The 18,147-nt window shown below is 35.3% G+C and overlaps 1 protein-coding gene across 3 annotated transcripts in view; it reads right to left on the bottom strand.

Moving 5' to 3' along the window:
- The window catches only part of LOC121424911, a 57,275-nt gene continuing 39,128 nt past the window's right edge, over positions 1-18,147 (bottom strand). For all 3 annotated transcript variants that reach the window (XM_041620796.1, XM_041620797.1, XM_041620795.1), the window contains 14 exons: positions 13,804-13,917; positions 13,335-13,493; positions 12,643-12,720; positions 11,692-11,791; positions 9,121-9,216; positions 7,910-8,053; positions 5,888-5,954; positions 5,214-5,369; positions 4,873-4,950; positions 4,308-4,386; positions 3,311-3,429; positions 2,503-2,575; positions 1,691-1,975; positions 1-926 (listed from right to left, as the gene is read on the bottom strand). In XM_041620796.1, the coding sequence (XP_041476730.1) occupies positions 726-926; positions 1,691-1,975; positions 2,503-2,575; positions 3,311-3,429; positions 4,308-4,386; positions 4,873-4,950; positions 5,214-5,369; positions 5,888-5,954; positions 7,910-8,053; positions 9,121-9,216; positions 11,692-11,791; positions 12,643-12,720; positions 13,335-13,493; positions 13,804-13,917 (1,749 nt within the window). In that variant the 3' untranslated portion in view covers positions 1-725. The remainder of the gene's footprint in view (positions 927-1,690; positions 1,976-2,502; positions 2,576-3,310; positions 3,430-4,307; positions 4,387-4,872; positions 4,951-5,213; positions 5,370-5,887; positions 5,955-7,909; positions 8,054-9,120; positions 9,217-11,691; positions 11,792-12,642; positions 12,721-13,334; positions 13,494-13,803; positions 13,918-18,147) is intronic.

Here is an 18,147-nt window from a genome sequence, read left to right as displayed (position 1 = left end):
CAAAATATATTTCAGCTTGTAACTTTTTTTGAAAGAAATCTCTTCCAAAGGAATGTACACTTTCCATTCATCAGCATAATCATGCAGTATTCAGCTCCAGGTCTCTATTCTCAAACGTAATCAATTTAATGAATCACACTCTAGGTTTAATAGGGATATTTAAGATAACCTAAAAGGATATATAAATACATTAAATTTCCATCAATTCCTCCCTAATGTTCATTGATTGTAGCTACATATGTTGTATACGCCCAAGGTCAATGCTGCACAAAAATTGTTGTAATCTCAAGCATAATCGATTTCACCATTCATATATCAAAATGTAGCGCTATCTTCAAGAAAACAGCAGATATTGCAAGAGACTTAAATATATTTGATTTCCTTAAACTCACCTTAATGTGGAAAGCTTTAAATACTGCATACTAATGACGCCACTGCTGCATTTGCTCCACAAAATACATGTATGACATAAAAACTTTGTTCCAACATATTCCTTGGCACCTAATCAAAGGTTGACTGCATCTCCATTTACCAGGTTTTCTCTGGTGTACAACACTGCTAACCTGATGCAACATCTCAAAACAATCGGTTGCAAGATGTTCCTCAGCACCAAAACTCTACCTTGTTCTCATTAATCATGTCCTCTCTTGAATAACAGTGGTAACTCTTGACCATTGTTCATAAAGACTGTTGCAAGATGTCCCTTAGCTCGTTGACTGCATCGTTCAGGTCTTCTCAGGTAAATGTGCTGTATCCGGTGCATGGTCCTTCACCTCGCCCTCCTCATCTTCATCCAGATCACCTATCCTGTCTTCTCCTTCCTCAGAGCTGATGGAGACTGCATCCTCTTGGGATTGTGGGAAGTGTTCCTCAATGTTCTCCTCCTTGATCCTAGTCAGAGGCAGCGAGCGATTGAACAGATTCACCTGGAAGAGTGCAGATAAAGGTCATTATGATCACAGAGTGGGAAATCTAAGTTGATGGTGGATGGATTCTCAACTGCACACAGTCAAAATGATGATTTTGAATGATTGATGCTTTCCAAGTTGCCGGATAATATATTACACATCTACCTTCTAAAAGTGTTTAATAATGACTGATGTGACCTTTGACCTCGTGCTACTATATCAGGGTCCCATCTTACAAAGTGTTATGACAGATCCGATCAACCTCAATACTATGGAAATCCATCATTGTCATAATATTTTCGCCAAGAGATTTGAACAATGTCCTTTTTAAACAAAGAGAAGGACACTGAATTTTCAAGAAAACAATGAATATACCTCATAGAAAATATTTTGCACAGACAGGCATAATACATGTTGATATCACTGGCTTTCCATAGTTTTGGTTAATTGGATCAATTGCAACTCTTTGTAAGATGGGACCAAGATCATCATCACTCCCATATGCATACATGAGCCAACGCTCAAACAATTTTTCACTTATTCTTTTCTTTTGGTAATGTAATGGCCCCTTTGAATTTTGACATCATGACCCCCAAAACTACTCGGGTCTTCGACACTCTTACATGCATTAAAGTATCAATTTTAAAGTTGATCCTTCGAACGGTTCTCTCATTATCACGAGAACAAAAACAGACAGACGGACCACCCCAAAACATAAAGCCTCCGACCACATACTGTGGGCATAGATATAATACAATTACCGATGTAATACATGTCATTACCTGATCAGAGATAATTGATTGATCCATGAGAGTCAGCCTCAGGTTCATCCTAAGAATAAGATCCTTGACCTGTGACTTGCTGATGTTTCCGGACTCATCCTTGATGTAGCTAACTAGCATCTTGAGCCTGCCGTTGAGTGACTGCAAGGATTCCTTCTCGGACTTATCCAGGGTCTCGCTACCGACGGCTAGGTCCAGGATCTGGATTATGCTGTGGAGCCTATAGTAGTCCGTCTCTTTCGTAGGTCTGGCCACAGAGTCTACTAGGTCCAATACATACTGAACCTGCAACCGAATGGGATAGCATGAATATTTTTCATCTTGGGGGTGATGCAAAAAAACATATTTTCCTTGGATTGGAAAAAAAGATATAAAATTTGATGCAACTGATGAATCTATTTCAACATTAGTAAAAAATCAATTGTAAATTTGAGGTTAATAGCAAGACTCACAATTTTATCTTTGAGACCTAGAGCTAAGCATAAATGTTAGGTGTGGTATATAATCATCTAAAAAATGTTTGAACCAAATCCAATAAATTGACCATCCAAGTATTTGTGTGTCTAAATGAAAATATGTAAATGCTGAGAAATTGGCAAAATAAACATGGCATATGAAAAATACTGTGTTTGCCATAATGCATAATCATGATCTTGAGGTTGGCCAATCTGTCAGGATTAACACGTATGAGTGATGTCACAATAAGGGTGCAACTTGCACCCATGTATTATGAGAAGCACAAATTGACTGGCACTCGATTAAACACTGCCCAAGAATCCCAATTCAACTATAGAACAGGATGATATAAATACCTTGAGGTCAGGACAGAAGCCATTGCAATTCTGCTCTGGTTCATCTGATGTAAGCTTCTTTAGACACATATACCTGGAAATATCAACAGAAATAATGGTTCAAGGCATCCTGGTCTAGTGGTTCTGACTCTAGCATTTCAAACAGAATGGCAAAGGTTGCAATCCAAGCCCTTGCATTTTCCCTTCAAAAAGAAATTCATTCACATTGAGTATTGCCAAGGTGAAATAAATGAGTGACGGCAGGATTTACTCCTCGAATGCACTAAACGCTGGATGCAGCAGTTTGAGCTCAGTAATTTTTGAAAAGATTATTCCGAGATAGATGGCGTTAGTTTTTGGGAAAATATATTGGAGTGTTAAGTACATGCATCATGTCTTGCTATAGATAGATTCACCTTTGATTTCAAGCAACTGTTACTACACTCTTACTTGGCAATCTGAATGTGCAAAATATCTTTCCTTGGGCATAAAAAAAGAAAAAATGTTTGTTGTAATCCGACCAACCATTGCTATTCATATTTTTATTCATATTTGATCCCCCCCATAAAAAAGTGCCAAAAGACCCTAATTCAATTGTGTTTCTAAATTTCTTGCTGGCAAATCGCAAGGTAAAACATCATCCATGACAAGTGGGGAAAAAACCTGACCCACCCACCTGCTTATTTTACCTCTGTTATGGAAAACAAACATTTTTTTAAGGTCTTAGCATCACTTTAGAAAGACAACACCTCCAAATGGCCTCAGATGTTATAATTTGTCCCATCAATGTAACTAACTGCAATCTTTTATCATCATAGGGTTAACTTACGCTAGTTGTCTTGAGATGTACCTGCCCCTCTCGGTGCATCCAGGCATGAGATGTGAGATGTAAACCAGGTTATGATGATGGCTAGTAACGTGTGGTAAAACATGGCAAAGATGTTCAGCCTGTAAAGACATACATCACAGGAGGGGGTCATTTCACACAGCTGCTCATAAGTAACGTACAGCTTTACAAAAGACTGGTGATATATCATTGTATGGAGAAGGTACCCCGCATAATTCTGGTTTCTGGAGAAGGGAGTGAATTTCTGCTAACCCTCATCTAATACATTGAAATTGAAGTTTGGACTTTGCATCCAGATATGGCTTAACAAGAATTTGAATCCTTAGTTGATTGAGACTCTGGTTTGCCACCTAAGAACAGGAAGCAAGTCCAGACCTGCTAACCTCTGGGAATTAATATTTGTATTCTGTGATAAAAAAAGCTGTATTTTTCCCAAGTAACTGTATCTCATAATAAAATACATGGTGCGCAAACTCCAAAAACGTAATGTTGTATTTTGGTTGCAAAAACGTAGTAAATACGCCAAAAACGTACTGGTTGGCAGCTCTGCAAGTCAGGCATAACTTCTGAGAGAGGAGTCTGCTGCGAACCTTCATCACCATCAACATAATCACTACCACTATCATCATCATCATCATCTCAATCATCGCCGTCATTGTCATCACGATCGTCATCATCATCTCATCACCAGCACCATCATCAAATTATCATAATCACTACCATTACCATCAATCATCCTCATAAGAAATAGCAGCAGCAGCAAAGGTATTTTTGAAGGGAAAATAACTGAAACTGTCCTGATTCTGCTATGATATTTTTGATGCATTAACCCGATACTATTGATAGTACCATGCAGACTGATTTATCATACTAGTAGCTTAAGTTCTCTCCTACAAGAGTGTAAGAAACATCTTGGTTGTCAATTTCAAAATTGGATCATGACTATGATCACCAGTAGATGGAATAAGGTCAACTTTACCTGACTTGCCCAAGAAGCTTCAGGCACACATTCAAACAGGGCTACAAGACAAAGAGTGAAATCATTCTCCACAGCTTTCCTGCAAAGATAAAAATAATAGAAATTAAATGAATTCTCAACTGCACGCAGTCACCAAGCCAGATCTTAATTTTGCAATTGCACATTTCACTTTATTTTTGGGGGAGTCACAATCACTTAAATTATCATCGGATTGTCTGTCCTATTATCAATCCAAGATCCAATCATATTAATGAATTCCACAACATTTGGACAGGGCATCCATCTTCAACAGGGGTAGAAACAGTCTCTCCCAGGTTCCAGATGCTTCTAATTAGCTCAGGGCAGGAAAATCTTTTTTGGCAAGTCCGGTTGTCACGTGATACATATACTCTCTAACTGGATGACGGATTTGACAATCGGCAAATCCCTCACTTCAGTCATTGAGCCGTATAAGAAGCCAGGCCCACTGTCAACTCCCGAGTTAATTATGATGTAGCCAAAATATATTTACATACATTTTGGGGGTTAAATAATGTTAAACTAGTTCAGATAAGCATGATCTTACTTGATGAAGTAAGTCTCAAGAGATGCTTTGCATACAAGAAAAGCTAGGCAGCTTATCTCCTCTTCTGTGTAAGGGAACCTAAAGAGGTGAAAAAAAGAAAGAAAAAGAATTGTGTCAGAAAAATTCATGATAATGTCAAAATAATCCATAGATCTACAAAGTGTATAGATATATAATATACAAACGACTTTAACAAGGTAGAATCAGATGTTATTTACTAACATTTTCAGACAATAAATGTAGAAAAGAGCTCATAATGATGTCACCTGGTAACAAGTAACATAAGGCTATTGTTTGAAAAAAAAATGTTTTTATCATCTTAATGAGAAAGCGTAATTTACCGATCAACAGTTTTCCTGGTGATGAGAGCAAGGGTCAAGATCTTGATGACCTTCATAAGGTTGTTGCCATGGTAACGTGCCTTCTCCGCATCCGTAAGGTCAGTAGCAGAGGATGAAGCACTCTCCTCATGTTGGTTAACTACATTTTCCCTTGGTCTGTTTTGGTATAGATCAATAAATACCATATTACATCAAAATCAGGGGCATGAGCAGAGATGCCTACCTGAACAAGAACTTTTCACTATTTTCAAAACTGAAAATCAGTATTTTGGTGAGGAAATCAGTAATTAAAAGAAATACCATAGGGCTACACATAAAACTGTAACTTTAGACGTCACTATTTTGCATAAAACCATCAGTATTCTTCTCATTTTCAGTACTACATACAGAATATCAGTACTACTTGGCAGTTGGCTAGGACTGTTTAGAATGGATCATCTTATCATCTTAGCTTACAAACAGCGTTATGAAACGACTCCCAGTTTCAATAAGGAATTAGGATTATGGTTACTTTGCTGTAATCATAAATACCATGGAAACAAGGCTCAACAGGCAATCAAAATCAAGATTTCCGTGGTAGTAATCATAATGACAAAGAATACCATAAATATAAGTCTTCACGAAATGGACCTAAGATTACCCCCCCCCCAAAAAAAGAGAAGAAAATTAAATACCTAATGGAACTTTCATCAAATTCTGGATGTACAAGGCCCTGCGGTAGAAGCTCATTGAAAGATGCACCTAAATCAAACAAAAATAATACAATATTTACACAAGGTGGTTCACAAACCACAAGTCTCGCCTAATTTTGCTATTAATATATTATCCAATATGTTTTTTTGACCCATAGATGACCTTTGACCTTATCATCCTCATGAACACAAGTGTGGTATTATCTAATGATTATTTGTACCAGTGTAAACACAATTAATGCAGAAATCCAAACATGAAAGCAAGTTAAAAGAAAAAAAAATTAACTTGACATTTTGACCCCTAGATGACCTTTGACCCCATCATCCTAAATAACACACATGTGGTATTGCCTAAGGATAAATTAAACCAAGTGTGATCACAATTGATGCAAAAAATAAATAAATGAGAGCAAGTTGCAAGAAAAAAAAATTGAAGAAGGATGAACATGACCTCAAATCATATGACCTTTGGCCCCATCATCCTTAAGGACACAAATGTGGAATTACTCAAGGGTCCTATATACCATGTATGAACATAACTGATGCAGAAATAAAGAAATGAGAGCAAGATGAACAAAAACTTTAAAGATCCAGACTGGACCCGAAAATGAAATTGAAAGCTTATAAGCTACTGAATACAGCAAGGTATGCTTTATGCATTTTCACCGCTTCCCAGCTGAGTATTTTGCTTAAGAATATTCCAATTATCGGGCTTCGAACCCCGCTTAGAAAATAGGCTTTATTGTACTTTTCACATGCCTCGAGACCGTGACGTCACGTTGTGTAAGAAGCGTCGTGATTCCATAGGTTTTGTACACAGAAAAAGTGGGTGATTTTTTTGTTTTCTAGATAACGCATTTCATTCTCTTCACTTCTATCACAGAGGGATATCACATATATATTTTTTCCCACAAGCTTAAATTTATGAAATGTACAGTTTTGAACTAGTTTTTGCCATATTTTATTTCCTGATTATTTGGCGCAGATTTCAATTCTATCTGCATTTGGATTATGTATAACAACTTTTCCTGACATAGCAATTTATGCCCAATAAGAGCCAAACAGAGAAATCACTAAAAAGGTAGTGAATAGTTGTAGGTTTACAACAATTTGACCAGTGAATAATTTTCAGTGCCATTTTCATCTGAAAACGAAAAAAAATGGATTCATAACATGGAAATGGAAGAAAATACCAAATGCTTTTGTACACAAACCTATGGAATCACAACCCTCCAGACACAACGTGACGTCCTCATTTCCAGGCGACGTGGGGGTGCTCAATCGAAGCGTACTTTGGAGGAGCAGTTTCTTTGATTTTTATTCAATATTTTTAACTATTGGAAGGAGATATATGTAATATTTTTGGTATATATTGTATTGTATGTATCATTACCTTTATTTTGATATATGATTGTTTTTACACCGGTCAGGGTCTTTAACAGATTAACAGACCAACACTCTCTGCCAAAATTCATTCAGGCGAGACAAAATAGGAAATGCATATAAAACCATAATTTTTCTTCACCAGCATTTATTTAACAAGTATGCTCTCATTACAAGTTTTTTTTTTTAATCCTATCAGATGAATTGATAGTATAAATGAAATACCAGATATATGAATCATGTATGGTTACATAAAAAGCAGTACTTCAAGTAAATAAGAGTTGTACACTTTGATAAAAAGGGATTGATACAGAGAAAGATGGAGATATACAACAACAAAAAAGACAAAGAAAAAGAAGGAAGTGATTGTCTTTATTATTCAAAGTCAAATAAATATCACATAAATGATAATAATGATATGTCATTTATCAAGGTTCCTCCACAAATATATCAATATTCATTTTCACAGATTTAACAGGCTTTTAACTTTATAAGGTCTCATTTGTAAAAGTCAATGACTTGGCTGGGGATCTAACCCACCTGTCATGAGATCAAATCAATAAAACTTGAGTACAAAATAACAAGACTGAAAGAAAGGGGAATGCTGATTAAAGAACTCACCATAATTGACCAAGATCTGGGTGATTTCAGCGACAGAGGGCGCCCAAGGCACGACGTCAGGATGCTGAACCGGCCACGTGTTGAGGATGGACCACATGGTCTGGTATGCCTTATTAACTACATTACAGTCAGTATGCACAGACACTGATATACATGAAGGAAATAGAGAGAGAGAGAGAGAGAGAGGGGGGGGAGAAATACAGAGGGGAAAGGACAGAGATTAAAACAAAGACACAGGAGATAAACGGATTATCAAAATGTTGATCAATCTTTTCCAAGATCAGAAAAAGTGGCAAGCTTGACTGTGATGGCTGTACATTCATGTCCACTATGTGTGAATGTGTTGTTTTGAAATGCATTGTTCATAATTGTTAAAGGTCAAGTCCACCTCAGAAAAATATTGATTTGAATCAATAGAGAAAAATCAGACAAGCACAATGCTGAAAATTTCATCAAAATCGGATGTAAAATAAGAAAGTTATGACATTTCAAAGTTTCGCTAATTTTTAATAAAATAGTTATATGAACGAGCCAGATAAATATGAATGAGAGAGTAGATGATGTCACACACTCACTATTTCTTTTGTTTTTTATTGTTTGAATTATGAAATATTTTTATTTTCTCGTCATTGTCATGTGAAATGAAGTTTCATTCCTCCCTGAACACGTGGAATTCCATTATTTTAACATTTTGTGCTTCAGGCAAGGAGGTCTTAATTGTCAAATTCGTAAAAATTGAAATATTCAAACAATAAAAAACGAAAGAAATAGTGAGTGTGACGTCATCGACCCTCTCATTTGGATGTAACTGGCTCGTTCATATAACTATTTTGTTAAAAATAAGCGAAACTTTGAAATGTCATAACTTTCTTATTTTACATCCGATTTTGATGAAATTTTCAGTATTATGCTTGAATTTTTCTCTTTTTATTCAAATTAAGTTTTTGTTGGGGTGGACTTGTCCTTTAAATTTTTTTTTCATTCTCGCATGAATGCTGCAAAGACAATTAATATTCTGTATATTTAGTCATAACATTCTATGCATTTAGACAAAAGGGCCTTCTCTTGGATCATTACAAAGCTTCAAGCTGGTTTCTATATTACAGCATATTGATTTTTACAACTTCAAAGCTGCATTTACCATTTAATTTAATAATAATGAAAAATTCTAGTAAAATCCCCCAAAAGAGAGAGAATGAAAAATTACTCACTGAGTCTTAGAAGCCAGAGCATGAAGGCTGGAGGGCATGGTTTAGAATGGTAAGTCATCTCAACAGCAAACGTCCTCAGCATTTCAACCATTTCATCTGAACAAACATATACAGGTATACAAGTAATTAGGGACTTCATATTATAGGATGTGACTGTTCCCAAGAATGATTGTTCAAGCACATACAAGTGATGAATAAAATGCAAAAATTTTGGCGTGCAAACATGGTGTATGAATAATGTTAACCATAACGAGACACCAAATAAGAATTTGATTAGAGTTGAATAATTACATCGACACCCATGAGAGGGAATGGAAGAGAGTATTTCTCTTAAAAAAAAAATTGTGTCATTCTATTTACCTGGAAAGTTCTGCCACAATGAAAACAAACCAAAGCAGGATATTTTAGAAAAAGACATACAAACACAAGCTCATGGAGCCTACATCACCACTCTCTATCAAAATATGTTTAACTTTTGTTACTGGTCAAGATGACTATCAAAATATCAATTAATTTTTGCATTTATATAACAAAAATATAAGCTTAATATTTTACTCCCATCGTGTATCATGTTGCAAAGTAGCATCTTAAGTACAGTCGTCCTCAAAATTATTCATACCCTTGTTGATATTTGTGATTTTTCATGTTTGTGATGAAATGAATGCATTTTATCAAGTTTCTCTATGATTTATGTGTGACCTACTAGTGAAAGAATAACAACAATGCACAATTCAAGAAATTTCTTTTTTCAGGGGTATTTTATTCATAGATATTCAAACAATGTCATGTTCAAAATTATTCATACCCTAGGTTTTCTGAGTCCAATGTCTTTCATTAATAGTCAATAGCATAGCCTTTGTTCTTTACGACTGCTTCTAGACGATTCCTGTAAGTGTCCACAAGCTTCCTGCACGTCTCCTGCGGGATGTTGGCCCATTCTTCCTTGGCGTAGGCCTCAAGCTGGGTCAGGTTAGTCAGGTTCCTAGCCATCACTCTGACTTCAGGTCTCGCCACAAGTTCTCGATCGGATTCAGGTCAGGACTCTGACTTGGCCATTCTAGGACGTTGACATCATGGTCCTTGAACCATTTCTTCACCAGCTTGGCGGTATGCTTTGGGTCATTGTCTTGTTGGTACTTCCAGTTGGGGCCAAGCTGGAGTTTTTTGGCAGATTCCTTCAAGTTCTCCTCAAGGATCTGGATGTAATCCTCCTTTTTCATGATTCCTTTGACTCTAACGAGGTTCCCTGTGCCACTGGAAGAGAAACATCCCCACAGCATTATGTGCCCACCACCATGCTTGACGGTTGGCCCAGTGTTCTTTGGATTGTATGCTTCCCCTTTCTTCCTCCAGATGTATTCAACATCCATATGGCCAAATAACTCCAACTTTGTCTCATCAGACCACAGGATGGTTGACCACAAGCTTGGATTTTGCTTCAGATGACCTCTAGCAAAGGCCAGTCGATCCTTCAGGTGTTTCTTCCTGAGCAACAGTGTCTTCCGAGGCCTGCGTCCATGGAGACCTCCTTTGTGCAAGACTCGCTCGATGGTGGACCGGACACCTTCGTCCCTGACCGGTCAAGCGTTTCAAGTAGGGTCTTGGTTGTGGTCCGGGGGTTGTTGTTGACCTCTCTGCAGATTTTCCTGGCAAGTTTAGGGGACACCTTGAACTTCCTGCCACGCCCACTAAGGTTCTTCACAGTGTTGTACCTCTTGTGCTTCTTGATTACGCTCTGGACTGTTGCCACAGGGACGTCATACTGCTTGGAAATGGCCTTGTAACCTTTTCCCTCAATGTGGGCATTCACAAGACGTTGCCGTAGGTCCTCACGGAGCTCCTTCTTCTTGGCCATGATTATCAGAGACTTAGAATAACCAAAATGCTTTCCTCTATTTATACCCTTTTAGAAAGATGCTATTTTCCATCATTGTTTAATGGCTTGTTTAACAAAGAGGGTATTTAATTCATTGGAACATCTTAAAATAACTATAGAACAAAGAATAGCACATTCCCAGACAGTGAAAATAATGCGCATTGTCATAAAAGGACATTTTTGCTGAGGTATTGGCAAGGGTATGAATAATTCTGAACAAGTGCAAAAAATAACTTTCGACCCTATCTATTATTATGCTAATGAAGACTTGCCAGCTCATATGTCAAATCATGCATAGCAACAAGCAGACAAAAGATACAAAGAAAGTTACATCATAATAGCTTTTACAAGTAAAGAATCTACCAAAGAATGTTTTTCCACAAGGGGTATGAATAATTTTGAGGACAACTGTAGCTTCGGTTGGTGTCATTAAGAAAAAAAAGTTCTTGCATTTTCTACACACAAACGTCAATATTCACAGAACCGTAGCACATATTCTAGATCCAACAAATTTAGGCCAGGGGCCAATAACATAAATCATAGCACTTCATAATAGGGCTGAAATTTAAAGTTGATTGTATTGATCATTATGTGCAATCAAACTTGCAAAACAACAATGTGATCAATTGCTTACATTTTTGTTACAAGCGCTGATGTTTTTTTTCCCTTTAAAAAAAGGCATGGACACCTCTTACCTGCTGTTGCTTTGAGCATAAGACTTTCCAGTGCACTTGGTTTATCAGGCTTGAATCCACAACCTTCCAATGAGGCCATGTGGTCAGCATAGTTGAAGATCTATTTATATGTGAAAGCATTTGATGCATCTTTAATTACATACCTGGATAAGTTGTGAATTTGACAATTTACGGGTCATGTAAATTCAACAATAGAATATATGAATTGAATTGAATCAATTGAACTGAATCTATTATTACATCTTCATTGGAACTGATGATAAAACAGAAATACTAGAAGCTACAACAATCAGATAATATTGAAAAGATGAAGATAAATTTATCATCTTGAATTATATCATAAGACAAATAGGTTTTTGGTATGTTCTAGCCATCGAAATTAGCTCGAATTCTAAATAATTAATTCTGTACAAGAAAGCCATTCAACTCAGACATTCCCATTCAAATCTCACCAAGTTTCAAAACTACTTTTGCAAGAATGATGACATTCCTTCAGCAAGGAATTCATACACAGTGTGCTGCACTCGACCCAGGTGAGGTAAATGGGTACCGGCAGGAAGTAATTCCTCAAAAAGCTGTGTGCACCTGAATAGGTAGCCTAGCTTAGCCGGGGTAATAATAGCAGGGCCCGCTGGGAGAACAGTTTTCAGAACTGAAGTGGCTACCCTGGGTAAATATACCGTTATTGTTATCATTATTGTTTGACATTTACTAATGGGGGAAGATAAATTGATTTTTTCCCCAAAATGATCGAATAGAGATTTAAATGAGCTCAAGACATCAATGAAATATTCACATATGCAATATTATGCAGCCCACTCCTATCTTCCCAACTACTCTAAAATTGTAGAAAAGTCTGTATACAACATGCAAGCCAGTACATCAACACAGAAAAACAACAATGGAGGCAATTACTACTCTTTCTAATCTTAAAATTAATTTATTTCTTACCTGTCTGAGTTTTGTCTGATCAAAGATATCTTCACCCGGATGGACCTTGGGTATCTCTTGCTTATCATCAGGACAAAACTATCAAATAAAAATTGAAGGGGTGAAATAAATATATAAAAAAGATAAAATAGAAGCATCACGTTACCAATGGATGAATGGATAGATTGGTATGAATGCATGGATGAATGAATGAATCATTTAATCAATTAATCAAATCAATCAAAGAAAGGAATGAATGAATGGCGGAATGAATGAGAGTATTGAATGAAAAGCAAGCAGGAAGGTTAATAATAACCTCATTTCCGGTAAATAAACCACACCTTTTTCCCCTCTTTATAATCTTGAAAACTTGGGTGTGGATTATTCAAAGAAACATTAAATTGCCATCAGTTTGCCATCAGTAAGCTTACTGAATTTTCTCCATTGTTGAAAGTTAAGGAACAACCATGAAACATATAGAATATTTAATATAACTATTTGTTTGTTACGAAAAAAAGATTATATTTTGCATAGTTTTGCTTAAAAATCTTCTTTAAGGTTGTTTTATATTATCAGCAGAATTGATATTAATTCAATAATGCTTTTCAAAAAAAAAAACTGTTTTGTGATGAAAACTTTTTTTTTTTGCAGATAAAAATGCTTTATTTCACAGAATATGATTCAAATCATAAGCGTCTCTATCAGTATCACACCTTTTTGAGCAATTTGTTAGCACGTTCTTCCAGTTCACCACCATCTGAGCCCATGTCAAGGTCATCGTCTCCAGCCTTCTCTTGCTCCGTTAGCTGTCTGGCAAAACCCCCCTTGTTCACATCTTGCTTCAGACGCTTGAACTTTGCCTCAAATTCCTCCTGTTTTCAATAAAAAAGACGAAAAATCATAAGAATTTGACAACATAAAAAAAAATTGAATTCAAATGTCAAAATTTTGGGTTTTTCAGAGATTTAAGATCTGCACTTTCTAACTTCCTTTATTTTTTTGTTCCTTTAGTTTTCTTCACCATGCATATTATCATAAAAATCTACATGTATTACCATGTATTACTATTGATTGTAATTTATATACTACAAATATTGGCAGCAGAAGACATTTGAAGCCCAAGTGTGCCTTGGGGTAAAAGAAAAACAAAAACATCACTTGATTGAATTATGAATAACTTACTGTAGTTTTCGTTATGTCCAACAGCTTATTCAGATTATGCTTCAATTTGATCTTCTTTTTCACTGGTTCCTCATCGCCAATTTCCTGTGACAATCTAACTGGGCTCATTGAATCCTATAAAAAAAAGTGCATTAAAATGATATATTAATATCAATAGAATAAACTATGATAACAGGGTTCCCAACTTTTCAAGAAAACAGAAATTCCCTGATGAAGTTTAAAAGTTCCCTCATAATTTATAAAACCCATTTTCAGTTTTGCATGTTTTCTTAGTTGTTGCAGTGAATAACATGTATTTTCAGTATAAACACAATATTATGAAACTAATTAGTACTATTACGCAGGCATATAATGACCTACCTTCTCCTCATACACCCATCCTTTTATATTGATACAGAAAGAAGTTGATTCAAGGCAATCCTAGTACATGTACATACAGCACACTATGTTAAAGATGCCAATTTGATATTCAACAAAATATAACAGAGTCTGACTGACTACCGTGCTTTCGACCTTTTGGGCCAATCAAAATTCCCTGATTTTTCCCTCAATTGAGGCATTTTCCCTGATTTGAGATATTTTTTCATCAAATTCCCTGATTTTTCCTTGACTGGAAAAAAGTTAAAAAAAAAATCCCTGATTTCCCTGATGGGCTGGGAACCTGTAATAATCAGACTTGATTTCTGTGGCCCATAAAAGTGTTTTCATATCATAAACACTGTTCTACTAATTCAAACCCAAGTCCTGATGCCAGTGGAGAATTCCTAGCCTAGTTTCTGAATGATAGTGCTGGTTTAGCCGTGAACAATATTTTTCACATCCTAATACATAAATATACAATAAATTACAGATCGTGGCATATCAAAATTGAGTACTAGTAATATGCATCGAAATACTTCAAAGGGATGCATTTGCAAGGCAATTCTCGATGAGTGTAGTACTGAAAATGTAGAGAAGTATGAATAGGATACAAGAAAGTTGAGCAGATGGCTGGAAAACCAGATACTCCAAACGAGACATTTCATGAAGTACATTGTTAACAATGAACAAGTGTTGTTTTTTAATCCTTTTTTAATACCGGTATATGTTCCACATGATCATTGCTCAGGGTTGGCGATTTTTTTGATTTCTTTAAAAAAAATAAAAAAAATCGGATTTATTTGATTTAAATCAGATTTTTTTTATTTAAATCAGATTTTTTTTATTTAAATCAGATTTTTTTGATTTTTTAAAAGTTCCTACGAAAAAAAGGGTAATTATCCCCCCCCTTACTCTTACAATGACATCAATATCGATGTTATACATTTCACCCCTAACATTGTTCTTAACCACATATTTTGTAATTAAAATCCAGTAAAAATGGACAATTAAAAATAAATTTGAGGAATCATGTACATGTGTATCTGAACTTAATTCTATCATACATAGGCCTATGAAGGAATATTCCATAGGGAATTCCCAGTGAGTTGAGAAAATTCCCCTCTGGGATTTTTCATTCAAATATTTAAAAAATCCAAGAGAAAAAAATCCCTTATCAAAACTGCCAACAAACCCTTTGCCAATTACTAGTATTCATGTATATTGTAAGAGAAGTAATTCAAATCAATTATTTTTTTTCAATTAGTCACAGCTTTACAATAGTCAAAGAGAGACTACAACTGTATATGTTTAGGATCTTTTTAGTTTGATAAAAAGCTCTTCTCTTGCTACAGATATAGATGCAAAACTCTCAGTTTTGGAGAACAATATAGGAGATAGCTCAGTCAAAGGGTGACTATACTACATTCTGTTACTGTGATTTTTTTACATTAATCTACAATTTTTATTCCCATATTCTCTACAAAAAAATCTGTTTGATCCATGAAGTATGAAAAAAATCTACTTACTTTTAACTTAACTAAAGGATAGAAACTGCAAAACTGCTTAAATTACAACATACATGTATGTATTACAAAAAGAAGTATTTTATTTTAAATGAGACACAGCTTACAACTGCCAATGATTGTAACTGAAGTACCTGCATTTTAACATTAAAATGCAGTGTTAAATGTTTATTCTGAGTTTTGCAAATTGTTGTTATAGAGCTCTTTCCATTATTACATGCAGATACAAAACTTCCATTATTTGTAGCACTGAACATAAAATGGGCTGCAGTGACTTAAACGGTTTATAAGAGAAAGCTTTTCTCAACAGTCAAATTATGACTGTACTACATAATGTTAATGTGATTTTTATAATTGTTATTTAAAACATCAAATGTATGATAAATGTAACAATACGAAATAAGAGGCATGTTAAATATGTTGATTACATGCAGGTTTAATTTTTTTATTTTACATGACAGAAGTAGTTATGTGTAGGCGAAGGATCAAAACTGGAAAACTGCCAACAAACCTTTTCTCATTGACTTTTATATATTATATATTTTTTTTACAAACTGCTCTCTGAAAAGTCTTTGGATTATGTAAAAACTTTATGTTAAGAAAGAAATTGACTAATAATAACTGACAAAGAATGTAAAATTTCAGAAGAAAAACTCGACATAATTTACAAAAAATAATTACCAATTGACAACATACATCTGTAGTTTTTAAGGAATTACCTGATTTTATTGATTTGATTTTAATTTGTTTTAAGTAGACATGAAGACTTTGTTGATCTTTTATTGATATAAAGTTAATTCAAAGTTTTTCAGTTGACTTGAAGAATTAAAACTGCATTGAACAAATACTTTGTCCATGATTTGTACATTTTTCAATGGAAGTGATTTAAATCAATGATTTTTAAAAAAAAATCATTGTGATTTAAATCGCGATTTAAATCATGATTTAAATCAACGTGATTTAAATCCGCCAACCCTGTCATTGCTGTCTAGTAACACTATAATTACCAAGATCCAAGATACAATTGACTTCCAAATTGAATTTTCTGAACATGTATAATGGCAAAGGAAAATCCAAACTTCCAATGAAGTGATTAATTTTATACAATTTGTAAGAATGAGAGAGGAAAAAAAAATATTGAGCATTAGACAGACCGAACCTATACAGTGTATTAGCCTGTATGAGACAATTCACTTTCAAACCTTAACTTAATTGTCAGATGAAATGATTGAGTGTACCATTAAACACATTTTACAAGAAAGATATGATCTAGAATGTGTTATGGGTTATATTTAAAACTTAAATGTTTCATCTTTTTACTTCTGTGAGTTTCAAACCTTAACTATACAATACTACATGTAAACGAACCTAGTGTTGTGATACTCCTCTTCATTCCTCAAGTAGTAAGAAAATAATGCAAATGATCTGAATGAAAATAATCCCCTATGCTGTTTAAAACAAACTACCTGCACATATATCCCTATACAAAAACTTTGCTTGAAACCTTCCCTATTCCAAGGCTATATATATATAGCCTAGGTATAATTTGCAGGGCGCGACAAACCCGCTTGCCCGCTTGCCCGGGGCAAGTGAAAATGACGTGCGGGCAAGCACTTCCCAAAGTCAATTGCCCGATCGGGCAAGTGGTTGTTGCGTCTTTTTTCTGTACCGTTCCTCGTTTTTCCATAAATCATCAAATATCCACACTCAAAATCATGAATAAGCCTTAAAAAATAGCAAGTAGCGCAGTTTCAAATTCCGAAATTGCGTTATTTTTTCTGTACCACGTATTTCCATACATGGTACCAGGTATGAAAAAAATCAATGCAATGGCCGGGAAACAGTTGAATGTAGTATAGGGGTCCATTATGACTACCATCATGTGCAATTTCTAATGCACATTTTCCCCCTTCCGATATCACAATTCTGTGATAAAATAATTAGAATTACACAGGAAATAAATCACAGTCTAGTAACCGCGCATTGGTGAGTTGTCATTCGGCTTTGCTTTTCAAAACGGCCTATTAACATAAAAAATAACTTGCCGTATTTGTTGATTATAGCTTAAAATTCATTTGTTTCCCTTTTTGAGGGGATGAGGTAAATATCAGACAATAAATCATCAAACAAAGCTCCATCTATTTTACAAGGCCGGCGGGAGCCTCACGCACGTGCGCATACTAGCTAGCCAGTCTGAGCTCTGTCTCTCTGCCAGAGCTCTGGGGGACAATTCGCTCAGTAAAGGCCTCAATGATGGTGATTTTCTGTTTCAGACAGAGTTTACATTTCGGGTATATTATTCAAAACTTCCAATAAAGTTTGATGATTTCTTCATTGTCATGTATATTTAAGTTATTAATGAATACATTCCCACCAAATTTAGACTCCCCCATGGAGAAATACTATTTTCGTAGAAGTCTGCGTTTTCAAAGAACTTCAGGAAAAGTTAGGGTATGTGGGC

Source organism: Lytechinus variegatus, chromosome 12 (assembly GCF_018143015.1).
Source record: "Lytechinus variegatus isolate NC3 chromosome 12, Lvar_3.0, whole genome shotgun sequence".
Taxonomy (NCBI): Eukaryota; Metazoa; Echinodermata; class Echinoidea; order Temnopleuroida; family Toxopneustidae; genus Lytechinus; species Lytechinus variegatus.
Note: the sequence above shows the minus strand (reverse complement) of the source record. Positions and strands in the feature narration are given on the sequence as shown.